This window comes from Mustela nivalis (assembly GCF_964662115.1).
Source record: "Mustela nivalis genome assembly, chromosome: 19".
NCBI lineage: Eukaryota > Metazoa > Chordata > Mammalia > Carnivora > Mustelidae > Mustela > Mustela nivalis.
In genome coordinates, this window is record NC_139038.1 from 23708016 (window position 1) to 23731477 (window position 23462).

Here is a 23462-nt window from a genome sequence, read left to right on the forward strand (position 1 = left end):
CATTTCTTTCCCAGTCTTTGGGCCTTTGCATCCCTGTGCCCTGTGCTGGGAACACCCACCCCCAACTCTTGGCATGGCTGTAACTTCTCATCCTTTGGTTCAGAGAAGAAATCCTTGCTTGCTCTGATGAAAGTGGCCTCCCCTGGTTGTATGTCACCCTTTTACTTTCTCCTGATATGCTTATCACAATCTACTATTTTGTTTACTGGTTGTAGCAGGTAGCCCCTAGAGTCGGGTCCATGATCCTGACCTCTGGTACACGTGCCTTTGTGTGATTCCCCTCTCGAATGTGGTTGGGACCCGCGATTGCTTCTAACCCATGGAATATGGTGAAAGTGACAAGATACATGTGATAACACATATGTGCTTATGCTACATAAGAATGTAATGCCTGCCTTGCTAAGAGAATCTCTCTCTTGGTGGCTGCAAAGATGCAAGCTGCCATGTGTGATGTCCCATATAGCCTGCAAAGAACGGGATGCCGCCAATGTGGGCTTGGATGTGGATCCTTCCCCAGTTGAGCCTCAGATGAGAACCCAGCCCTGGCAACACTGTGCTTGGAAGTTTTGCAAAGGACCTGGCTGAGCCAGGACTACTGACACACTGAAAATGTGAGATAACATATATTCTTTAAAGTCTATAGTTTGTGGGAAACTGTTATACAGCTACAGTTAATACACTTGTTAAGCGACTCTTGTGTTAGAAAGCAAACTTCTGGAGGCCAGGGACCTTTTCATTTCTCATTACTACCCAGATGGGTAGATGGCAGTAGACAGATGTGAGCAGACAATTGCATGAAGAAAAGAAAAATGTAATAAACACCAATTACTACTACTCCACGTGCTGGCACAAGAGGCAGTTCTTTTCCCTCTAAGAAGGAAAGCCACCTTTAAGGGACAGGCGTGTCTGTCATGGGATTCAGAAGTTTCCAGATTAAGGCTTTTATGTCCTGGTATCACAAGTAGCAGGCTTTATATTTTGTCTGCCCAGCAAATACTTCCTCTCCGTCTCATATTCCTTTAGTAGTATGCACCCTACCCCATGTGAAACCAGTGGGGCTTACGTAAACCACCCATGGTTCCGGCTTGAACCTATAGCCCAGCCCTGCCCCGTCACCATGGTTTACCCTCCTGACCCCTGTGACTGGTTCAGGATTGCTCACATGACCCAAGTCTGTCCAATCAGGGCCAAACCCAGATTGTGGGCCCGTGCTGTTGGACAAGAGCAGCTTCCCCACTGGGGCAGGTGCGGAGCGCTAACCGTGAGGCCGACGTACAGTCAGAGCTGCTGGGACCTCCACGTGTGCACGGCCTTAGTGGAAAGGCAGCTCACACGAGGAAAGCAGTGCTGACGGATGAAGGGAGAGAGTTGCCTCAAGATGCCGCTTGAGCCCCTGGATCCAGCAGTGCCTGAAAATCTACACCCTGGCTTTTCAGTGGAATGAAATGAACTCCCCCACTTGCCCCCACCCGCCCATTAAAGCTACTTTGGGTGGAGTGTCTGTCATGAGCCCTATTACCTGGGATTTGCCATGAAATCAATGAGAAGTAATAAGGCGATCTGATGTCTAGGGGGTGAAAGAAAGAGTAAATAAAAAAAGCTCATCCAAATAAATATTTAATAAAATGCCACAGCAGACCACTGACGGAGAAATCCCACAGGACTTTAAAAACTTGTTTAGTCCTTAAGCATTTTCATAGGATTTTTTACAGAAATGGCTTAACAAGCCATGTTCTTCAAGACAATACAAACGTATCAAGTGCAAGTATTTTAAAGAGTAATGGCACTTAACAGTACTCCACATATCTTTAGATTTTTTCAAAAGTGCCCTTGGCCATATAGTTAACTTTTCCAACTTTGTCTGAGGAGCCATTATTGCCAAATGTGCTGGTTTCTCTGATAAAATGCTAATAAGGCAGAAGAGCTTGCTCTGTTTTGCTCTGTCCCCACCATGTTTCAAATAAGTGAAGATATAAACAGCTTCTCTCAATTCTAAAAGAAAGAAAGAAAAAAGAAAAAAGAAAAAAAAAAATCCACAGTTGCCCCAAACTGGGCCCTCAGCCACAAGGTCTGAGTCTTTGGGATGGAGCTGCCAGGCTGTAGAGGCTCAGGACTGGGCCAAGGTCAAGTCTGCATACTAAGGAGGGTGGGTCACAGGCCAGGAAGTGCAGAGCCACAGCCAGTCTCTGCTAAGTCTCCTGGGAAGGTAGGCCCACCAACAGAACCACAGGACTCCTGCAAGAGCAACAAGAGCCCCAAACTGGTCCCTGTGGGATCCTATGAATACATGAAAAAGCTAGAGGACACTTCCAAGTAGTGCTTGACCACCTAGCCCCCTTCTGACTCATAATCCCAAGGGCTGAGTATGATCCACAGCCTTCGAGAGGTGCTTGGGAAAAGCTCTGGCTCCGCTGGGCCGGTCATTCCTGGTAGAGCCCCTCTAAGTCTGCGGACTTCATAGCCAGCTGACAGTCGCCACTGGAGTTTTGTTGTGTCACAGGTCTGTTTGGTAACAAGAAGAAATGGTTAGCTCTAGGGCCTCTTTCAAGAGCTTTACTGTGCAGAGTGCACAACGCTGAATATATGACATTCTTTGTTGGTTTATCTGCTTCTTGCAACCACACCAGATTTAAGGCTACACCTATTTTAGAGATGAGGAAACTGAGGGCATAAGAGGTTAAAGTGACTGGGTTAGGGCTAGGGATTCTGGCCCCTTCCCCCTATTCTAATTTGGGTATTGCAAATGAGCAGAGCATGAAGTTACAAAAACATGTGTGGTAAAAGATCTTTAAAAAGTATAAGACAGACCAGGATATGTTAATGCAACAAAGTACAAAAAGGTCACATTTCAATTAACCTTAAAGAAACGACAACTTATTGAGTTTCTGGTGTACTATTAAAGAACATCCACAGTTTTCTGAAAAAGCTTTTCTGCCCTTTGCCACCCATACCCTTGTGAGGCTGGGTCTTCAAAACCCAGCTGATGTCTACTAAGGCAGACCTTAAAGATATTTGTGAGATACAGGGGTGCCTGAGTGGCTCACTCGGTTAAGTGTCTGCCTTCAGCTTGTGTCATGATCCCAGGGTTCTGGGATTGAGACCTGAGTCAGGATCCCTGCTCACTGGGGAGTCAGCTTCTCCCTCTCCCTCTGTCCCTCCAGCATCCAGGCTTATGTGTCCTTTTTCCTCTCTCTCGCTCTCTCTCAAATAAAGGAATAAAATCTTAAAAAAAAAAAAAAGATATTTGTGAAATGTAAAACAATGCCACTCACTCATTTCATTTTGTATTGGAAAATATAGTTCTTTTTTTTTTTCTTTTAAAGATTTTATTTATTTATTTGACAGAGAGAGAGGGAGCACAAGTAGGCTGAGCTGTAGGCAGAGGGAGAGGGAGAAGCAGGCTCTCCACTGAGCAGGGAGACCAATGCGGGTCTTGATCCCAGGACCCTGGGATCATAACCTGAGCCGAAGGCGGCCACTTAACTGACTGAGCCACCCAGGCGCCTCTAGCTACTTTTCATAAAGATGTTTTTTTACATCAACAGGTAATACTGTCCCTCTTTACATAAGTATTTTTCAAATTTGTTGTTAATTTCTACTATAGTAATTACTGATACGTTTAAAACCACATGAACAAAACCTTAAGACTCAGTAATTTTAAGAAGCAAAATGTGTCCAGGAACAAAACGCTTGAGAACCACTGCCCGGTGAAAACAGTGGGTCCAGGTGCCTTGGTTGGGAGGAGGAGGGGAGCATAAGGAGCTCAAGGACAAATCTTGGAAATCTTTTTCCCCTCTCCATGGAGAAACAGGTGGTATGCAGATTTTGGTACACCTGTGGTAGAGCAGAGCCGGGTTGAGAGGCAGGGAGAGATTTTAGCTCAGAAGCATCAGCTTTGATAAGTCAAATTTAAGCCCATATTTCTTCTTTTAAATCCTTTAAGACTGAGAGTGATCAAAACAATTTTTAGGAAGGGGGAGCGCCTGGGTGGCTCAGGAGGTTAAGCGTCTGCCTTCAGCCCAGGTCATGATCTCGGGGTTCTGGATCGAGTCCCGCATCGGGCTCCTTGCTCTATGGGGAGTCTGCTTCTCCTTCTGCCCCTCCACTCATTCTCTCGATCCCTCTCTCCCTCTCTCAAATAAATAAAATCTTAAAAAAAAAAACAAACAAACAATTTTTAAGAAGTTGGATGTAATTCCAGGGATATCAACCAGGCAATCCTATGACAACCAGCCCTCAGCTATTTTTAAATTATACCACCTCACATTTTATTTTCTAACCTGAATAACCACAGGATAACATTTTGGTAAAAGTTCAAGGGCTACTCTACAGAAAAGCAAAATTCAGGATATTGGTTCTTTTAGAGCAAGGGTTGGCAAATTCCTTGGGGCAAATGCAGTTTGCTGCCTGTTCTTGTAAATAAAGCTTTATTCGAACAAAGTCATGCTCACTTGTTTTCTTATTGTCTCTGTTGCTTTTTGGCTGCAGCAGCAGAGTTGAAGAACTACAATATGGACCACATGGCCTACAAAACCTAAAATATTTATCCTCTAGCCCCTTACAGAAATTGTCTGCTGATGCCTAGTCACTTGGAATCTTGGTTAAGAAGAGGCTTTGGAGTCAACTGACCTGCATTAAGTCCCTTCTCTACCACACTTTGCTTTGGGACTTGGCTTCATTTCCCTCGCCATAGGATGGAGCTAGTACCCCCCTCACAGGGTGGTTGTGAGGATTCCGTGAGCTGATAGGGCCTGGAAAGTGCATAACAGAGTCCCTGGCACAGATCAAGTACTTGATGGGTATTAGCCACTGTCATCAATTAAGCAAGAGCTTAAAGGAAGCACAATGGAGTTACATCCCACTTGAGACCGAGATCCTAAATCCAACAAAGAGAAAAAGATAAAAATCAAGCATTAAAAAAAAAAAAAATCATCTCTGAAAATCCTTTAGGAGGGCAGCCCATTACAGACAAAAATACTGTCATACAGTAATTCCAACACAGCTGGTTTTCCCTCCAGCATTAAAAGAGTGACTGTTCCTTCAGCGGAGGCTCCAGATGAGGTGTAGCTGGCATTAGGGGCCATAATGTAGGAATAAGATCCGTACCATCCAACCGTCACCACGAGTGTGGTGAGACACTCACATTCTGAAGAGCAAACAGGATGAAGGTGGACATTGGGAATAGCAGCTTCACGGCCCCCTGTATGACCCTGAGGTACACACACGGTGAGTGGAATAATGGCTCATTATTCTTGTAGCCCCCCGCAAAAAAAAAAAAAAAAAAAAAAAAAAGCCTTATTTTGAAGTTTTGTAAATTTAGTGGCATCTTTAAAAAAAAAAAAATCAGTAACAATTACTTCATAGCATGGCCACGACAACAAAATGAGTTACTTGTGTGTGGTGAATGATGACAGCATTTTGTTTGAAACTCCATTGTCAATTCTCATTTGATGTCTGATGTATACAGGGAACTATATAGAACACTGGCCTCTCACAATTTTACTTCTAGACATCCAGCTAGGGTCAGGGTGGTATTTATGAAAATCCCCTAAATGGTAAAGATTAAATTACTGCATTAACATATATTTACCTGGGAGGAAACCAGTAGTTGAGAAGGCTGGAGGCCACAACGTAGGACACTATGATTGTCCCCGACATGGCGAGTGATACGAAGCTCAAGCCACAGAGGACACAAAGTAGTGAGAGGCCGCCCACAGAGATGACCAGTCCTAGAAGACAGCATAGTTAGAAGAAGTCAGCTAAAACAAACAAAACTGCCAGGCCCCAGGCCACTATGTTTACGACAGTTAACTCAGATTTTTTTTTAAGTGATATTTCCCCTAAAAATCCCGATTTGCCTGGGTGACTCAGTGGGTTAAGCCTCTGCCTTCGGCTCAGGTCATGATCTCAGGGTCCTGGGATGGAGCCCCGCATCAGGCTCTCTGCTCAGCGGGGAGCCTGCTTCCCTCCTCTCTCTCTGCCTGCTTCTCTGCCTACTTGTGATGTCTCTCTGTGTCAAGTAAATAAATAAAATCTTAAAAAAAAAAAAAAGAGGAGGAAATATGAGTTAAATACAGCTTGTATTTAACTCATCAATCGATGATGCCCACCTTCTCCTTCAGAAGCAAACTGCCTTATCTATGGTCCCCTGAGCAGGAAACAACTCTGGGTGCTCTTGGCTCTGGGAAACCAATGGAACAATGGCAACCAGCTCTATAGCCAGCATCTTGTGATTTGGATCTGATATGAAAAGGCAATCTGAGCCAATTAGATCTGCCTTCTCAGTAATTTTACCTTAGCAACAAAGGGAGAAGGTGACTCTTGGCAGTGTGACCTCAGGAGGAAAGGTGGAGGAGGGGGAACATTAGTGCCTAGCAAGACACCTGGCATGCAACAGGTGTTCAATAACAAGGTATGGAATAATTGGACTCTGTTACCATTCATGCACAAGTCACTCTATGCCACGGGCTCTGCTAAATATTTCAATATTTCGCTTTAAGCTTCAATCCCTACCACAACACTTTGAATCAGTGTTATTATTTCCTCAGTTTATACATAAAGATTTTGAGTTTTAGAGAGGGTAAATAAATTGTCCAAAATCGCACCCGAGAGGGTACGATTCTAATCTGGAGACCAAAGTCCATCTTGTAACTACTGACAATCTGCCTTGGCCACTGTTGATCTTTTCAAGAACAGGAGCATTTGATAAGAGTGGCAGGTACCCAATAAATACTGTGCTCCCAACTGAAACATTTTCCGAGGCAGTGAAGAGATGAACAGGATATACCTTCCAGTAAAATGACTCCCACAAAAGCAGCCAGGGAGGTAAGCACCACGATGAGCACGAAGAACCCAACAGGAATGGCTGACATAGCCACAAACACCAGCACGGTGAGGGCCATGAAAGGATGCCTGTCCAGGTACTGACCCACTGGAGACTTCATAAAGGCAATCACCTGCGGGCAGGGGAGAAAGAGCCAGGACTGAATGCCATGTCTGAACCCCAGGAACCCCATCTGAGCTGCAGGAAGTCCAACCAGAGGTTGTGAAGTTGGACGGCTCATCGGTAACCTAACAAGTCAATGCTAAGAAGTCTCCCAAGACACGAGTCACCCCGGCAACAGCGTAAGGCAGCTGTAGACAGGTGGCAAGTTTGAGGGTCCCACTCAACCTCAAATCTTGTGAAAGGAGGAAAGACCTGGTCATGGCTCTACCACTTCACACACACCGTCTCAAGAGACCCTCAGCATGTGTGTGCGTGGGTGTAATGTACACACAGTTGATCTCCTGCTCCACGGCTGAGCTTTCAGCGTCAAGGCCACTGAGGCACAGAGAGGTTAAGTCCTAGCTACTTGGCATCACCAGGGAGCTTGTTAGAAGTACAACATCTCAAGCCCTGCCCCAGACCTGCTATATCAGGTGCTGGTTTTTAACGAGATCCCCAGGTGACCGGTACACACATGGAAGTCTGAGAAGCAATGGGACTTGCCTAGAGTCACACAGTATCCAAGTGGCAAAATCTAGGCATTCGAAGCTGAATCTCTTCACTCTAAATGTCAAATGCTGGTAAGGGCTGCCACCTGGTTAGGAAAAAAGGCTTTCACGTCGTCAACATGGATACCGCAGTCAGGCCACACAGCCTGATGATTCCTGCAAGCTTATGTAATGAACACGCTATCTTCCTTCACCAGGCAAAAGAGTTTCTGGATCTAGCTCAGTAGGAGGAGGGCTGCTTTAATGCAGAGCTGACCCTAGAAAATCCACAAGGATGGGCTTCCCCCCTCTTCTTAAGCCCCATTCTGTCTCTCTCCTGACTACCGACATGTTAGTTCCTGTTCTCTTAAAAGGTTCGATCATTCCAGAACTTTTCCCCCATCACAAACTTCCCGGGTCTCGTTCCTTAAGGCTTTAGAGGGCTGCAGCTGAAGTGAAGAGGAAATTCAAGCTACAGTGATCACAGGTATCACTACCCAAAACACGGATGCCTCTTAGCGACTCCAATGCTGGGAATCTGGGGGCCAGCTAGAAGAGGGTTTTACAGTTCAAGTTGATGGTGATCAAAGTGCAGGGCTTAGGCTGCTTAACTAAAAAAGGCTGTCGTTCCAAGAAGCCACTGCCATTGGTCTTGGGACTTCATCATTGCCTCCTTAGGAGAATCTCCAGGGGGAAAAAAAAAAAAAAGGAGAATCTCTAGGCATGACAAATTCCACTTCCGGTCCAGCCGTAAACAAAAGGCATGATGTCCACTGACTGTACTGCCTCTAGCTACTCCTACCTGAGGAAAGCTAGCAGACTTGGCTATTCAGCTTCTCTAGCCAGAGGGGCTATACTTGGGATGCCTGGCTCAGATCATCAGAACCCAGTGAGACTCCTGTGAAGGCAGCTGAAGAAGGGCGGGAGATGGGGGGTGCAGGGCGGGGGAGCTGGTCCCTGGAGCTGTCTTAGGTATTGATTGCTTTCCGGCTCTAGTCCACACATATTCTTAGTAAAACCACCCAGGTATCCTATGATAGACTGAACGGTTCTCTCTGATCCGTTATAGTCAAGACACCCAGTAACCACAGTGGGGAGCAGATGAGGCTGGAACGCTCAAAGGCCAGGCTTGTGAGTTTACACACAGACTCCCCAGCACAGCAGCCACATGTGTGCCCTGCATACCTGAGGTTGTAGCTAGTGTGACTGATGAACTAGATTTTCAACTTAATTTATATTTAAAAACTGACAGATGTTTCAGTCACTGGAATATTTTTAGTTGCATTTCACACAAGTTAGGAATGTTTCAAATAAATTTTTCGAAAGTAAGTTTTATGAAATCTCAATAGAGAGTATTTTCAATGGAAATTTAGTATATCAATTGAGACTTCTGCTAAGCATATTAAAAAAAGGTAAATTATCTCATCATTAATTTTTTATATTACAGGTTGAAATTATATTATTCTGGATATACTGGGTTATATAAAATATAGTGCTAAATTTAATTTTTCTTCTTTCTTTTCATGCTTTTTAATATGACTACTAGCAAATTTTTAAATTCCCTACACTGGTTGCCTATTATTGCCACTGCAAAGCACTAAAGTTTAAACTTTTAAGTTTTAACTAAAGCTCAACCTTTACCTAGAAAAATATAAGCAGCAAACTGTTGGTATTTGAGGATTACGATATAATCAAAGGACTAATTTAAGAAATATAAACATGGCCATCATGTGCAAAAGGCAATTAAGAAGATTTACGGAATAATCCAAAAACTTGTATGGAATCAGAAGAGACCCCAAATCGCTAAGGAAATGTTGAAAAACAAAAATAAAACTGGGGGCATCATGTTACCTGATCTCAAGCTTTACTACAAAGCTGTGATCACCAAGAGAGCATGGTACTGGCATAAAAACAGACACATAGACCAGTGGAACAGAATAGAGAGCCCAGATATGGACCCTCAACTCTATGGGCAAATAATCTTTGACAAAACAGGAAAAAATATACAGTGGAAAAAGATAGTCTCTTCGATAAATGGTGCTGGGAAAACTGGACAGCTATATGTAGAAGAATGAAACTTGACCATTCTCTTACACCGTACACAAAGATGAACTCAAAATGGATAAAAGACCTCAACGTGAGACAGGAATCCATCAGAATCCTAAAGGAGAACATAGGCAGTAACATCTTCAATATCAGCCACAGCAACTTCTTTCAAGATATGTCTCCAAAGGCAAAGGAAACAAAAGCAAAGATCAACTTTTGGGACTTCATCAAAATCAAAAGCTTCTGCACAGCAAAGGAAACAGTCAACAAAACAAAGAGGTAACCCACGGAATGGGAAAAGATATTTGCAAATGACAGTACAGGCAAAAGGTTGATATCCAGGATCTATAAAGAACTCCTCAAACTCAACACACACAAAACAGGCAATCATATCAAAAAGTGGGAAGAAGATATGAACAGACACTTCTCCAATGAAGACATACAAATGGCTATCAGACACATGAAAAAATGTTAATCACCACTAGACATCAGGGAGATTCCAATTAAAACCACATTGAGATACCACCTTACACCACTTAGAATGGCCAAAATTAGCAAGACAGGAAACAACATGTGTTGGAGAAGATGTGGAGAAAGGGGAACCCTCTTACACTGTTGGTGGGTATGCAAGTTGGTGCAGCCTCTTTGGAGAACAGTGTGGAGATTCCTCATGAAATTAAAAATAGAGCTTCCCTATGACCCTGCCATTGCACTACTGGGTATTTACCCCAAAGATTCAGATGTAGTGAAAAGAAGGGCCATCTGTACCCCAATGTTTATAGCAGCAATGGCCACGGTCGCCAAACTGTGGAAAGAACCAAGATGCCCTTCAAAGGACAAATGGATAAGGAAGATGTGGTCCATATACACTATGGAGTATTATGCCTCCATCAGAAAGGATGAATACCCAACTTTTATAGCAACATGGATGGATCTGGAAGAGATTATGCGGAGTGAAATAAGTCAAGCAGAGAGAGTCAATTATCATATGATTTCACTTATGTGTGGAGCATAACAAATAGCATGGAGGACAAGGGGAGATGGAGAGGAGAAAGGAGTTGAGGGAAATTGGAAGGGGAGGTGAACCATGAGAGACTATGGACTCTGAAAAACAATCTGAGGGGTTTGAAGGGGCAGGGGGTGGGAGGTTGGGGGAACCAAGTGGTGGGTATTAGAGAGGGCACAGATTGCATGGAGCACTGGGTGTGGTGCAAAAAAATGAATACTGTTACACTGAAAAGAAATTAAAAAAAAAAAGATTTGCGGAAAGTCAGGAAGAGATACTGATGGCGAAATCTAGGCTGCTGGGGAATATGAAAGTGTAATGACAAAAGAAAAATCAATAGCACTTGGGGACAGTTGGGCACGGGGATCCAAAAGGAGAAAAGCAGATCTATTCTTCCAGATCCCAAGGAATCTATTTTTCTCTTAGCCTCTCATGAGTCTGGGCCCTACAACCAAAAAATAGAAAGTCATTCAGATATGCAGAGACCACGTAAGATGCAGTTAATTGTAGAAATTGTCTTCCTTCGGGAAGGAAGGCCCTCCCTGCTCAGGCCAGTCTGTCATAGAAGAGAAGGACAGGATTCAGTCACATCTAGTAATAGAGAACATTCATTAAACACTCAGGGGCCAAGCACTGTTTCAAGTTCTTTCAATGTATTGTCTCATTTATTTCTCCCTTCAAAGCCCAGAAGCAGGTAATCAGGAACATTATTTAAACCCAGGGAACTAGAACGTAGCAATTAACTTCTTATTCTCATGGCAACAGGGAGGGATACAAAGGAAGGATGGAAAGGAAGATAGCTTATTACACAGTAACATGAAATGCAATTTTCCATCCCTATCCTGGAAGCAGACACAGGTCATCCAACCTGGATTTTACAGGTATGTTACTGTGCTGAAGAACTCAGGAATGCCAGGCTGGAACAGATGAGCACCATTAATGTGCCAAGCTACATGCTACAGCCTTCCCGAACAGCTTCTGAGATTATCCTCACAACAAAGCAATGAGCCTGGCATTGCTTATTTGAGATAAGAGGTGATGGAGATTCAGTGACCTAAGCAATTTGCCCAAGGTCACACAAAGGCAATTTATTTTAAAAATTCACATGAGTATGGCAAATTGACATGAGGAGTAATGTGGCCAGTATTTAAAGACATGAAGGGTCCATCTGGAACTACTCAGGAGACAGGTCAATTCCCTGGTGTCAGAATGCAAAAGACAACCAGTGTCCACTGTCCCTTGCTACCAGACAGGAGGAGGAAGAAGGCATCAAGATTATTTAAAACCCCCGGTAACGGTGCCTGGGTGGCTCAGTTGGTTAAGGGTCTGCCTTTATCTCAGGCATCCTGGGATCTGAGGATGCTGGGACTGAGTCCATATTAGGCTCTCTACTCAGCGGGGAGTCTGTTTCTCCCACTTACTCTCCCTCTGTGCTCTCCCCCTACCTCAAATAAATAAATAAAATCTTAAAAACAACAACAAAAATAAAAACTGGTAATGCCAACTCCAAGGTTCTGTGTTAACATCTCCCAGACCACAGCTTGGGTGTCCCCTGGCATGTGATTCAGGGTTGGCACAAAGATGCCGGAGATGTAATTCAAAAACATCCCTTGTGGAAGGATGGGTCAAGCATGGGAGCAAAACTAGTCTTAGGTAAGCCACAGGTGGGGATGCGATCAAGAGGCATCTGCCCACCCCATGTTCCTTATCTTCCCTCCTCTTGGAACCCTGCTCCCTCCCACAGCAGAGGCAGGCTCATGAAGCCATGTTTCCCTCCATGTAATGAAAAGTCCCAGTCCAGCTGCCACCCTGGCCATAGGTGGCTTGGTCAAACAGATTCTTTTTTTGTTTTTTAAGATTATATTTATTTGACAGACAGAGATCACAAGTCTCCCTCTGCTCCCTGCTGAGCAGAGAGCCTGATGTGGGGCTTGATCCCAGGACCTAGGATCATGACCTGAGCCAAAGGCAGAGGCTTTAACCCAATGAGCCACCCAGGTGCCTCAAAACAGATTCTTGATCCTAAGAATCAGGTATTGCCAGAGCAAGTCGCTTCGAGGGCTTCAGCTGGGAGCTGAGGGAGACCAAGGGAGTTGAAGGTGCCAGACTGGGCAGTCACAATGGCTCATGTGAATGGAAGAGCAAGAAAACCAAGCTGTAGAGGGAGGAGAATGAAGCTGATGCATAAGGAAAGTTACAACCAGAAGAAACATGGCCCAAGAGAGGGTGTTGAGAGTAAATCTGACCCCAGTGACCTGCCAGACCCTGATTCACTTCCAGCCCTTGGTTCTAAGATAGCCTCCCACTTCTCCAAAGTTTCAGCAGGTCTCAGTATTCATCTGCTTAAGCTATTTCAAGCAGGTTTCTGACTCTCTCAGCCTATGTCAATGAAGACTTGACATTCCAGAGGCTTCCTAGAATAAATTATGGAGCTGTTTCACAAACACTTCGTGTGGAAGCCCATCTGGTCTCTTCTGGAATTAGGGTCTATTAACTCTGAGGAAAGGTTAAAAATTATCTGGGGGAAGAAATCATCTAAATATCGTGGAAACAAGGGGATGTTTAAATAAATTATGGTTGTCAATCTGATGGAAGGTTCTATTACCAAGCAACTGTTCTAAGGACCTAAGATTCAATATGGAAAAACACCAATATGCAATACCAAGCAAAATAAAAATACAGGACTATATCTGTCAGAATTACAACCACTACATATGAAAGTTACATCCTGAAGGTGCCTAATAATAATAGTAATCACCATCAGTGGATTTGTTACAAATGGGTTTACAGGTGATTTGCTTTCCCTTTTCCTCAATATTAATTTACTGAGTTAATACAACTCATATTAATACGATTAACATAATAACAAATTTTAAAAGAAACTGCTCTGCCTTAGGACTATCCAAAGAACATCAGGGCTTAGCCAGCTGATAATCTGTCCCATCACTCTGGGAGTCAGCTGGCCTGGAAGCTATCCAGTCCAAATCTATTCCCATGACCATAACTGAGAATCTACGACAAAAAAGTAAAGAAATGCCAAGAAGGCGGAGGTCACATGCTTTGAAATGTCTACTTCAGAATGTGGATATAAATTTAAATAAAACGTGCCAAATGTCTAACACAGTGCTTGGCATATAGTACTCCTCAATCAGGGTTAATCAATTTACCGTAAATCCCTATTACTTGAAGATTCTGTATTTGCAAATTCACCTTACTCACCAAAATTTATTTGAGGCCCCAAAATCAGTATCTGTGGTGCTTTCAAGAACATGTACAGAGCATGGGCAAACTTAAGTCACCTGACACACATGTTCCCAGCTAAGGTCATACGAGGCAGTGCTCTTATTTCAGCTCTTTAAACAACTGTCCTTTCCAAGGTAAGTTTAGTACCACCTCTTCTCACATCTTACATTTTTTGTTGGTAATTTCACCATTTAAAATGGCAGAAGTACCGTCTAGTGTTCTTCACTGTAAGAAGGGTGTGATCTGCCTTAGGAGAAAATGTGTGTGTTACTAAGCTTCGTTCAGGCAAGAGCTAGAGTGCTACTGGCCAGGAGTTTAATGTTGATGAATCAACAACATATATTAAATTAAGTTGTCTTTAATCAGAAATATACATACAACAGTTTATATGTTTATCAGCTGATGAAAATGCTGTGACCAAAAATTTGCCCAGAACCTAATCCTGTAGTTCCGCTAGGAGAAATTGTTCAGCAGTTGCTAATCCGTTGTTTGCGGTGACCTCAGAGAACATAACTAAAACATCTAATGAGAACCAAATGCACAAGGAGATGAGCAGGAGGCCCTTTCCTACTAAGCTAACTTTTAGTAACAAGAGTCTCAGCCTGCTGACTAGAAAGCTGCTTGGCTGATTTAAAAATAGCTTGCTAACTCCACAAACAGGGCCAGAGGCATTTTGGGATGAGTTCAGGAAAGATTTCCATGGAGTATATTGCTCTAGACTGCAAAGTCCTGTCTCTTCAAATAGACCCAAGGGGAACCGTGCTGATAGAAAAAACAGTTCACAAACCAGTTCATCTTGTTATAAACACATATATATTTTATGGGTATTCTGTACAGGAAAAAAATATCTAGAGGGAAATACAACAAAATGTTAGTATTATCTCTGAGAGCTGTTTTCCTTGACGAAATGCTGAATGACATATAGAAGAAAGATAAAATTCAAGAAAGCAGAATATACTATCTCAAGCCCCACTGTCACTGAATGGCTACTAAACACCTGAAACGTGGCTAATTCAAATGGAAATATACTGTTAAGTGTGAAATACTCACTGGATTTTTGAAGATGTACTATGAAAAAAGAATAAAGAACATCTCCATAACTTTTTTTCATTAGACATTTTTAAGGATTACATATTGAAATGATATTTAGATCTATTAGGCTAAATAAAACACATTATTAAAATTAATTTCACCTGCTTTTCACATTTTAAATGGGGCTACTAGAAAATTTTAAATTACATATGTGGCTCATATCATACTTCTATTGGATGCTGGGTTTCTAGCGGAAAACTGGACTCAAATTTTAAAGTAGGCTTTAGCCACCCTCAGTCTCAGGGTAACAGGGGAAAATTAACAACAAAACAAAACCAAACAAGGCTGGTATCTGTGGCAGAGATCCACCCTCGCTAACCAGCTAAAGAACCGCATTTAATGCGAGGGGAGACACACAACAAAATTTTAGTCTATGAGATAGAATTGGAAATGCTGTGTGTGTGACTTCCAGGAAGTCATCTTAAATTAGAGGTGGCTTTTAAGTCTTTCTCCCCTTCCCTCCTCCATCCTTATTGCCTGGAATGTGAATACAATGGCTGATGCTTTAGCAGCCATCTTGGACAATGAGTTTGAAGATCACAATTTAGACACCAGGGCAGGATGGTGAATTGCAAAGATTACTGACCTACCTCCAAATTTCTCCTACTTCAGAGAAAAATAACCTTCTATGGGTCTTTAAGCTGCTGCTATTTGGGGATTTTTTCATTACAGAACCTGATCAGAAACTGACCTTTGAGTTATTCTGGATGGACTCTACCAACAAAGATAGCTTCTTCTGCAGCTCCTTCAAGTCCTTTGAAGTACTCAGAGGCTCCTCTTTTGCCATCCTGAAATCCACTCCAGTCCCTTTAGGGATTAATTCTTCTACCGGCAAACTGTCCAGGGCAGGGCGCAGTCGAATCACTCATGTCACCCAGTCTCTTGCTGTCACTGGTGAAACAAAAAGTATCTTGAACCATTAGTGGTATTCACCCAGCTAGTTCAACAAAAGCTTCCATTATCCTCACACATTGATGGTAGGTGTGCAGGAGGAAGGTGGCGTGGCAATATCTATCAGAATCTCTAAGTGCACACACCTTCATCCAACAACTTATTTTCCGGAACAACTTCATTCCCTTCCGGAATCTGAAGGGAATGATCAAAAAGCGATAACAAAACATAAAAAAAGGATGTGCAGTGCAATTCTATGTATGGTATAAACAGCAAAACACTGGAAAGATGCTAACTGTCCATTAGCAGGAAATTGGTTAAATAATGATAAATTCATAAAATGGAGTACAGCATAGTTATTAAAATGATAATGTGGACATCTAGTTAGTGACATGAACATACATTCAAGGTAAGGGGAAAAAATTATAAGATTCCCCATATGGTTACAGGAAAATATGTATTTTATGTTTACATTCCATAGTAAAAAGACTTAGAAGATAGAGATTATTTAATACCAAAATGTTAATGGTACTATCTCTGGGGACTTATGTTTATTTTTTAGCCTGACAAACTGCTGCAAAGAATATAGTAGAAAGCTGAATACACTATTTCAAGTTCCATTGCCTTTTCCCCAGAAAGCCTTTCTTAAACAGTGATGGTGGCCAATTTCTTTATTTACTACCCACACTGTACAGGTTGGCTTCCAACTACATAAATCATTCTCTATTTACTTGTAAGTCTCCTCTTAATGGGTGGGGTGTCTCGAGAGCAGACCAAGCCACACATACTCTGTGACTCAACAGCCTTTAATTTCCAGGACTGTCCTAAGTTCGTGCAATTATAAAACCAACTTGTTCAGTAAGATTATCTTTTTTTTTCTAACCCTTGTTAGATTTTCATATAAACAAATATATATATATATATATATATATATATATATATATATATTTTAAGATTTTATTTATTTATTTGACAGACAGAGATCACAAGTAGGCAGGGAAGCAGGCAGAGAGGAGGAAGCAGGCTCTCTGCGGAGCAGACGGCCGAATGAGGGCTCGATCCCAGGACCCTGGGATCATGACCTGAGCTGAAGGCAGAGGCTTTAACCCACTGAGCCACCCAGGTGCCCCTTGTTCTTATTTTCTATTTCCCAGAACAGCTGTAGGGCCGGACACTGTCTCTTCCTTACAAACGATCTCCTGACTACCGATAGTAAAAAAGCCTCAAAGATCCTATCACAGTGGCCAAAATTTAACTGAGTGATGCCGACATCTGTTTACCATGTTGACTATACAACATGGCAATTATGTGAGTTAAGGAGGAGGAGTTACTTTATTAACACCTATAGGGTCTAAAATGCAGGTTAAAGTGCATTTTCATTACCCCAGCTAGAGAGCCTCTGCTACAACCCTGTTTGTCAACCAAGAACCCTTTGGTCCGGAAGGGACTGATCCCGCCACAGCCATATTCTGTCTTTGAAGCTACAGCTGGGACAAACTTGGGATTTGGGATGTTTCCAGGACAGAGCTCCCCTAATCTCATCTCTGCTGCAGGCAGATACAAGCCCAGCTCCCCTTACAGGTCTCCGGAGACCTAGGGAATCCAAGGGCCACCCAGACCGGTTTGGGGAGTCTGATGGGACAAACCTAGGTAGAATGCCAATGCCACAGCTGTCAAATGCAACCACCTGGCTACCAACCCTAGAGCCCCTTGTCACTCACTCTACAGAGGGGTCTCCACAGGAACTGAGAAGTCTCTGGAGGCAAGGCGGCAACCCTCAAGTTCCCCGCCTTCTCTGCTCCCTCCAGGCTGACTCCAGAGATCACTGGCCATCCCGCCCCTCCCGGGGCTAACTAACGTCCACCCGGGGCGTTCCAGCTGGAAGGGAGAGGGGGTGCACCTCCTGCTGGGGGAAGGGAATGCTGGGCGGCTCGGGCCTACCCAGGCCCTTCCTTCCCTATCTGCTTCCAGTCTCTCGGCCTTCGAAGACACGAGGGGGAGCCTCCAGACGCCCAGCTTCTAGGTATCCAGGGGCAGAGGTGAAGAGGAAAGGAGGCTGTGGAGAGAGGGTCCGCACGAGAGCGCACGGAGGCTGGGAAAGGGGCGTTCACGCCGGAGTGGAGTCATTAATTTGGGGAGAAGAGTCCACCTTTGTTACTTGGAGCCCCCTCTTTGCAGTGACCGGGGAAGGGGGTGTCCCTCGGTAGAGAAGAGGGTCCTGTGGGAAAGAGGGTACCTATTTTCATTAATCCTGGGGACAGGGTTGGGAGATTCCTCCTCCAGGTTTTCCAAGAAGAGGCAGGGTCTTGGGGATGGAATGGGGTTGGCAACCCTTTTTACCAAATCTAGTGGGGTGTGTGAGGGTGTGCGCGCCTAGCCCGTCTCGTGGACTCGAAGGGGTAAGACTTCCCTTTTAACTGCGAACTGAGGGCCACAGCTCAGGACATCCATTGCCCGCGCAACCCACGCCCCGGCGCCCCTCCATTTGCCCCTCCCCGCGAGGGGGGTCTAGCCAGCCCCGGCATGCTGTACCCTAGCACCTAAGCTGCGAGCTCTCACCGGTCCTGTCGGCCGCGCTGACCCGGGTCTGCAGGCGGAGAGGAGTGAGGCGGGAGTGGGGGGGGACTAGGAGGAAGAAGAAAAGGGAGGAACTCTTGTGGGCAAGGGCGGGAGCTGGAGCCTGTTTCCTGCCCCGCCCAGACTGCATCCTTCCCCCGCCCCCTCCCCGCCCATTCCTCCTCCCCCGCCCCGCCCCTTCCCTCCGCCCCCCGCCCCGCCCCTTCCCCCGCCCTTCCCCGCCTCTTCCTCCGCCCCCCCCCCCGCCACGCCCTTCCTCCGCCCCCTCCCCGCCCCTTCCTCCGCCCCTCGGCTGCCGGCACCTCCTACCCGCGCGCAGGATTTGGCTCTCCCCGCCCACGGCTGGGGGGAGCTGGCCGAGGAGCACCGAGGCCTCGGGCTGCACGCTCTGCAAAGCGAGCTCTCTTCGGCGTTTTGAAGCCACCCTGACAGGCCCTGAATAGTTTACAGATGAGGAAACTGAGGCCCATCCTACACTCCTGGCTTGAAGTGAGAGTGCCCGGGCCACCGCCGAGACAGGTGGAATGGCCTCGGAGCACCGGTTTGCGCAGCGATTTAGGGCTTCCCCTGCCTAAATACCTACACCTGAGGCACCTGTTTTGGAAGCATTTCTGGAGCCCAGGACACCGAAGGAGGAGGTATGGCCTTGACCGGCAGGTTTTAGCCATTACTTCTCACACAGATAACGTGAAACAGCGAGATCCTTAAAGATGGGTTAGGTTATTTCCTCTGTGTTTTGTTGTTGTTGTTGTTGTTTTGTTTTGTTTTGTTTTGTTTTAATAATTGAAAAAGTCTAAACCCAAGTCCCTCAGCTCCACGTCAGAGCCCGACGACACATGTTCCCTGGCTCGTATCCGTCCCATAGAGCAGGGTTTCTCAATGGCAGCGCTATTGACATTTGGGGCCGGGAAATCTTGTATTGAAGGGGCTTCCCTGTGTTTTGTAGAAAGTTTAGCAGCATCCTTGGCCTCGACCCACTAGATGCCAGGAGTCATCCCCTTCCTCCCAGTTGTGACGACCGAAAATGTCCCCAAACATTGCCAAATGTCCTGTGAGGACACAATCTTCCTATTAAGAACCACTGCCATAGGGGCACCTAGGTGCCCCAGTTGCTTAAGCATCTGCCTTTGGCTCTGGTAGTAATCCCAGGGTTCTGGAACTGAGCCCCGCTTCTGGCATCCTGCTCAGTGAGGGCCGTGGCGGGGCTGGAGCGGGGGTTTGGGGGGGTCTGCTTGTCTGCTTCTTCCTCTCCCCCTGCCCCTCCCTGTCTCTCTCTCAAATAAATAAATCTAAAAACAAAAACAAACAACAACAACAACAAAAACACTGGTATGGACTGTGGGCTGGGGGAGGGAGGTTCCAACAGTCCTGGGCCCTGATCTCAGGTCTGACTCTTACTGTGTGACCTTGGATAAGTTACCTCTCTGGTCCAGGGTTTCATCTGTAAAATGACAGACCTGAGCATTGCCTGAGCATTGGCCTGCTACTGCATCGTTCTCAAGCATTTTTCATCCAGGGACTTCTGTGGACCTCCCTTTCCTCTGTGACCTGTGTCCATAGCAGCCTGGGAAATAGTCATAGGGTTTTAGAGAGGACGGATGCAAAAATAGCTGTAAAGAACTTAGTACCTACCTGGAGTATAGGAGGGATTAAAAAAGATTCAATGGTGCAGTCTTCTACCAACTAATATCTCTAGAAATAAACAGGCTGGTGGATAAAGGAATAAGCTTGAGGACAATAATAGTAAAAAGGAGCTAAGAGATCCCATCTAATCCCACAACAGTGAGCAAAAGAGGAGCTACTGGTGGAGATAAGACATGGATAGACAAATGTCCCTAGATTCTTAAGTTTCAGACTGTGTGGCTTCATGCATTTTGTTCTGCAGTATAATGGGTACCCCACCTAAGAAAATGTTGTGGGGTTTTTTTTTCCCCTTTAGAACAAAACATTACAACTGTCCTTACCTGGCAGGCATTGCTTCCTTTGAAAGCTGAACTGGGGCCTTCCCGAGTATTTTTGTTCAAGGGTGCCATCTAGAGGTGTCTTTGTGAATCCTCTATCCCTCCTCCCCCTACCCCAACACTGCACTCCTCTGTCATTGCAGGGACAGCCAGATTTTGCTTTTTTCCTTTTATGTTGGCTGCCTTTTCCACCATATTATGAGGTCCCTGATGGCTGGGATCTTAGCTTTCTCCATATCATCAGGACTTGGCAACCACTGATGGGTCAATAAAATAAAGCCATATGCAGCCTCTTCTATGCTTTTCAAAGGTTACTTACTCTGACTAAGCAACCATTTCAGGTCTTAGGAAAGACCTGAAAGGAGCACTGGGCTCTGAATAAGAAATGTATGAAAATTTCCCAGCAACACATTGAGACCCTAATCTGTTAATATCACAGAGACGGGGACAACCCAGACTCTAGCTGACTTCTCTCCAAATTGCCAGATTTAGCAAATAAAAATCCAGGACACCCAATTCAAAGTGAAGATAACTTTTCAAATGTAGGTATGTCCCAAATATTGAATACTCACACTAAAAAACTATTTGTTGTTTACCTGAAATTCTAATTTTACTGGGTATCCAGTGTTTTATCTAGCAACCCTGTGTACTTGGAGTGGAGGGATTGAGGGACTTGAAGCCTGCATCCCTCTAGGGAATCATTACATAAAAAGTTAAGTCAGATAATTCTGGTACAGATGAGGTAGGCAAGATTTGGAGGGGGGGGGGCATGGCATTTTCATTCTCCTTAGTAGCTATTTTATTTATTTTCTACCTTTCTTCAGACCATATGTATGTTTTTGGTTAAAGCTGGGGAGCAGATTCCATAGTCAGGTTCAAATCCCAACTTTGCCACCAACCTCGCTGAGTGACTATAGGCTGGTTACTTAACCTCTCTGTGCTTCAGTTTCTTCCGCTATAAAACTTGGGATAATAATTTTATTTATTTTCTGGGTTACTGGGTAGATTTGGAAAGATGATGCTCATTAAGTACTTAGCACGGTGCCAGCAGATACATATCGCTCAACTACCTAAAAGCCATAATCATTGTTTTTCTATTTTGAACACAGGTTAACTTAAAGTACACTGACTTTCAGAGGCAGACATGTCTCCTACTCACCCACAGGGTCATGAGGCTCATTAGCATCCTACCAGTCCCTTTCTACTAATTCACTTTGTTGAGTTACAGCTGCTGGTTTTGGTGGGACATTGGGTTCATGCCCCGTTGTATAGGAGGCCTGGTTATAACCCCATTTCTGTCTAAACAAAAGTTTCAAACCCTGTCACGAATTCATTTATTCCAGATACTACATGAAACTGTATATATTACGGCGTCTGATTGGATAGGGGCCCCCAAATATGGGGTGACGATCAGGTGGAAGCTGATGGCACAGACATTGAAAGAATTCACCTGAAGCAAAACAAAGGAGATAGCAGGTTATTGAATACACTACAAGGGAGGGCTAGGTGGGCTGGGGATCGCAGAGGAGAGGCTGTCTGCAAGGAGCCAGTGGGTGGGGACTGTTTTTAAAGGGGGAAGGAGAGGGAGGTGTGGGGACAGACAGAATTCTCCCCTTTTTGGTAACTGTGCCTGGTTGTAAGTAGCCCATTGTTTAGTTAGAGCCTCTGGATATTCTGGGTCATGTGAGGGGCCTGTCTGTATACAGCGAGGGGGTCGCTGGGGGCCCCGCCTGCATTCCATTGCTCAAGCCTGTTTGCCTAAAAGCCCGCCTCTACCTATTTACCTGATGAAAGAGACTATAAATACAAGAGATGAGCAAGTTCAAGGTTATTTTGAAAGTATGGAGTGCCCAACTTTGAGGAAGAAGTAGGAAAAAGGAGCAAGGGAAGTACTTGGTGCTGTGCAGGGCTCAGGGTAGGATCTCAGAAATGTTTGTGTTCTGGGCAGGTCCTTTGTGGAAAGAGCACTGGACTGGGGTCATGAGGACCGGCTTCAGCTTGGATCGGTGTTTCTTAGGACTCGCATCAACTGGGGAAAGTTCTGTATCTTGCTCGATTTTGATTTTCTCGTACACAAAATGGGAACAACATGGAGTCTGGAGAAAAATTGAATGAGATAACAGATATGCACGCATGGCACCCCAAGAGAGCTCAGTAAGTCTAAACTGTTTTTTTTTTTTTAAGATTTTTATTTATTTACTTGGTAGACAGAGAGAGATCACAAGTAGGCAGAGAGGCAGGCAGAGAGAGAGGGGGAAGCAGGCTCCCCGCTGAGCAGAGAGCCTGATGTGGGGCTTGATCCCAGGACCCTGAGATCATGACCTGAGCCAAAGGCAGAGGCTTAAACCACTAAGCCACCCAGGCGTCCCAGTCTAAACTGGTTTTGAGAGAACTTTGGATGCGACCAAGGAACACGTGCTTTGAATGTTTGGGCAGCCCCTAATATTGTAGCCTGTGAGTACATATCTGTGCAAAGGTATGTGTTTTTCTGCATTTATAATAAGGATTACGTTAGCCTCAACATCTATGGAGTGCGTTCTGTATCAGATGACCAAACCATCTCACTTTGCCTAGGGTTGAGGGGCTTCCCACGATGCAGGACTTACACTGTTAAAACCCAGAAAATCCCAGGCAAACTGGGGCAAGTTGGCCATCCCCCTGCTATGTGAGAATTGTTTTACAGACATCATCTCCTTAACCTTTAAACCTACCCTATGAGGTGGGTACTCACATGGTTGCCATTTTCTGTTTAAAAAGGACACTTCAGAGAGATTAACAACTTGCTCAAGCAGCTTAGCTAATTCATGGGAAAGGTGGGATCTGAACCTAGCTCTGCCCAGCCCAAGACTTTAACCACCACACTGTTTGCCTTTAGACTTCACCAAAGTCACAGTCTTTTATTGCCACTCACCTCTACATGCCCGATCATTGCTGAACACCCTCCCATCTTCCCTTCTGTCATCAGCAATTTCTGCTGCCCAGCCAGGCCGGACTCCAGCAAAGGAAGACACCAGCTGAATCAAGCCCCGTCTTGTATCTGGGCACAGCTAAGGCCCCTCCTTCCTTAGCAACAGACGCTGAAGCCTGGTTACAGCCCCAGAGCCTGGGTGTAAGCAAGCACCTCCAGTGTTAAAACAGCCCAAAGAAGAGGAGAGAGAAGAGCTCAGGCTTCC

At 44.9% G+C, this 23462-nt stretch overlaps 2 protein-coding genes across 9 annotated transcripts in view; one reads left to right on the forward strand and one right to left on the reverse strand.

Annotated features, from left to right (window-relative positions):
* Positions 1-1601: 1601 nt before the first annotated feature.
* LDAF1 (lipid droplet assembly factor 1) lies at positions 1602-23323 on the reverse strand. Of its 5 annotated transcripts, XM_082714851.1 has the most exons (6): positions 18311-18393; positions 17901-17969; positions 15552-15751; positions 6788-6956; positions 5591-5729; positions 1602-2502 (listed from the first exon to the last, which is right to left on the reverse strand). In XM_082714851.1, the coding sequence occupies exons 3-6, from the start codon at positions 15645-15647 to the stop codon at positions 2421-2423; spliced, it is 486 nt and encodes a 161-aa protein (XP_082570977.1). In that variant the 5' UTR covers positions 15648-15751; positions 17901-17969; positions 18311-18393; the 3' UTR covers positions 1602-2420. The 5 variants fall into 5 exon arrangements, with proteins under 5 accessions (XP_082570977.1, XP_082570979.1, XP_082570976.1 ...); XM_082714853.1 differs by lacking the exons at positions 17901-17969; positions 18311-18393 and adding an exon at positions 23201-23323; XM_082714850.1 differs by lacking the exon at positions 17901-17969 and having other exon boundaries at positions 18311-18511.
* Positions 18617-23462, forward strand: part of DNAH3 (dynein axonemal heavy chain 3) — a 176096-nt gene continuing 171250 nt past the window's right edge. Inside the window, exons 1-2 of one of the 4 annotated variants that reach the window (XM_082714819.1) lie at positions 18617-18966; positions 22238-22443. The gene's annotated coding sequence lies outside the window, so the exon portion shown is untranslated. Of the gene's footprint in view, positions 18967-21722; positions 21766-22158; positions 22444-23462 lie in introns of those variants that run through there. The other 3 variants (XM_082714821.1, XM_082714822.1, XM_082714820.1) reach the window with 3 other exon arrangements.

What these genes read in the sequence shown, in the direction of transcription:
- LDAF1 (XM_082714853.1), bottom strand. Translation starts at nt 15,647, where the DNA reads ATGGCAAAAGAGGAGCCTCTGAGTACTTCAAAGGACTTGAAGGAGCTG. An exon ending in CCATCCAGAATAACTCAAAG is followed by an intron (nt 6,957 to 15,551) that starts GTCAGTTTCTGA and finishes CCCTGCCCGCAG; the next exon opens with GTGATTGCCTTTATGAAGTC. An exon ending in GGGAGTCATTTTACTGGAAG is followed by an intron (nt 5,730 to 6,787) that starts GTATATCCTGTT and finishes GCTGTCTTCTAG; the next exon opens with GACTGGTCATCTCTGTGGGC.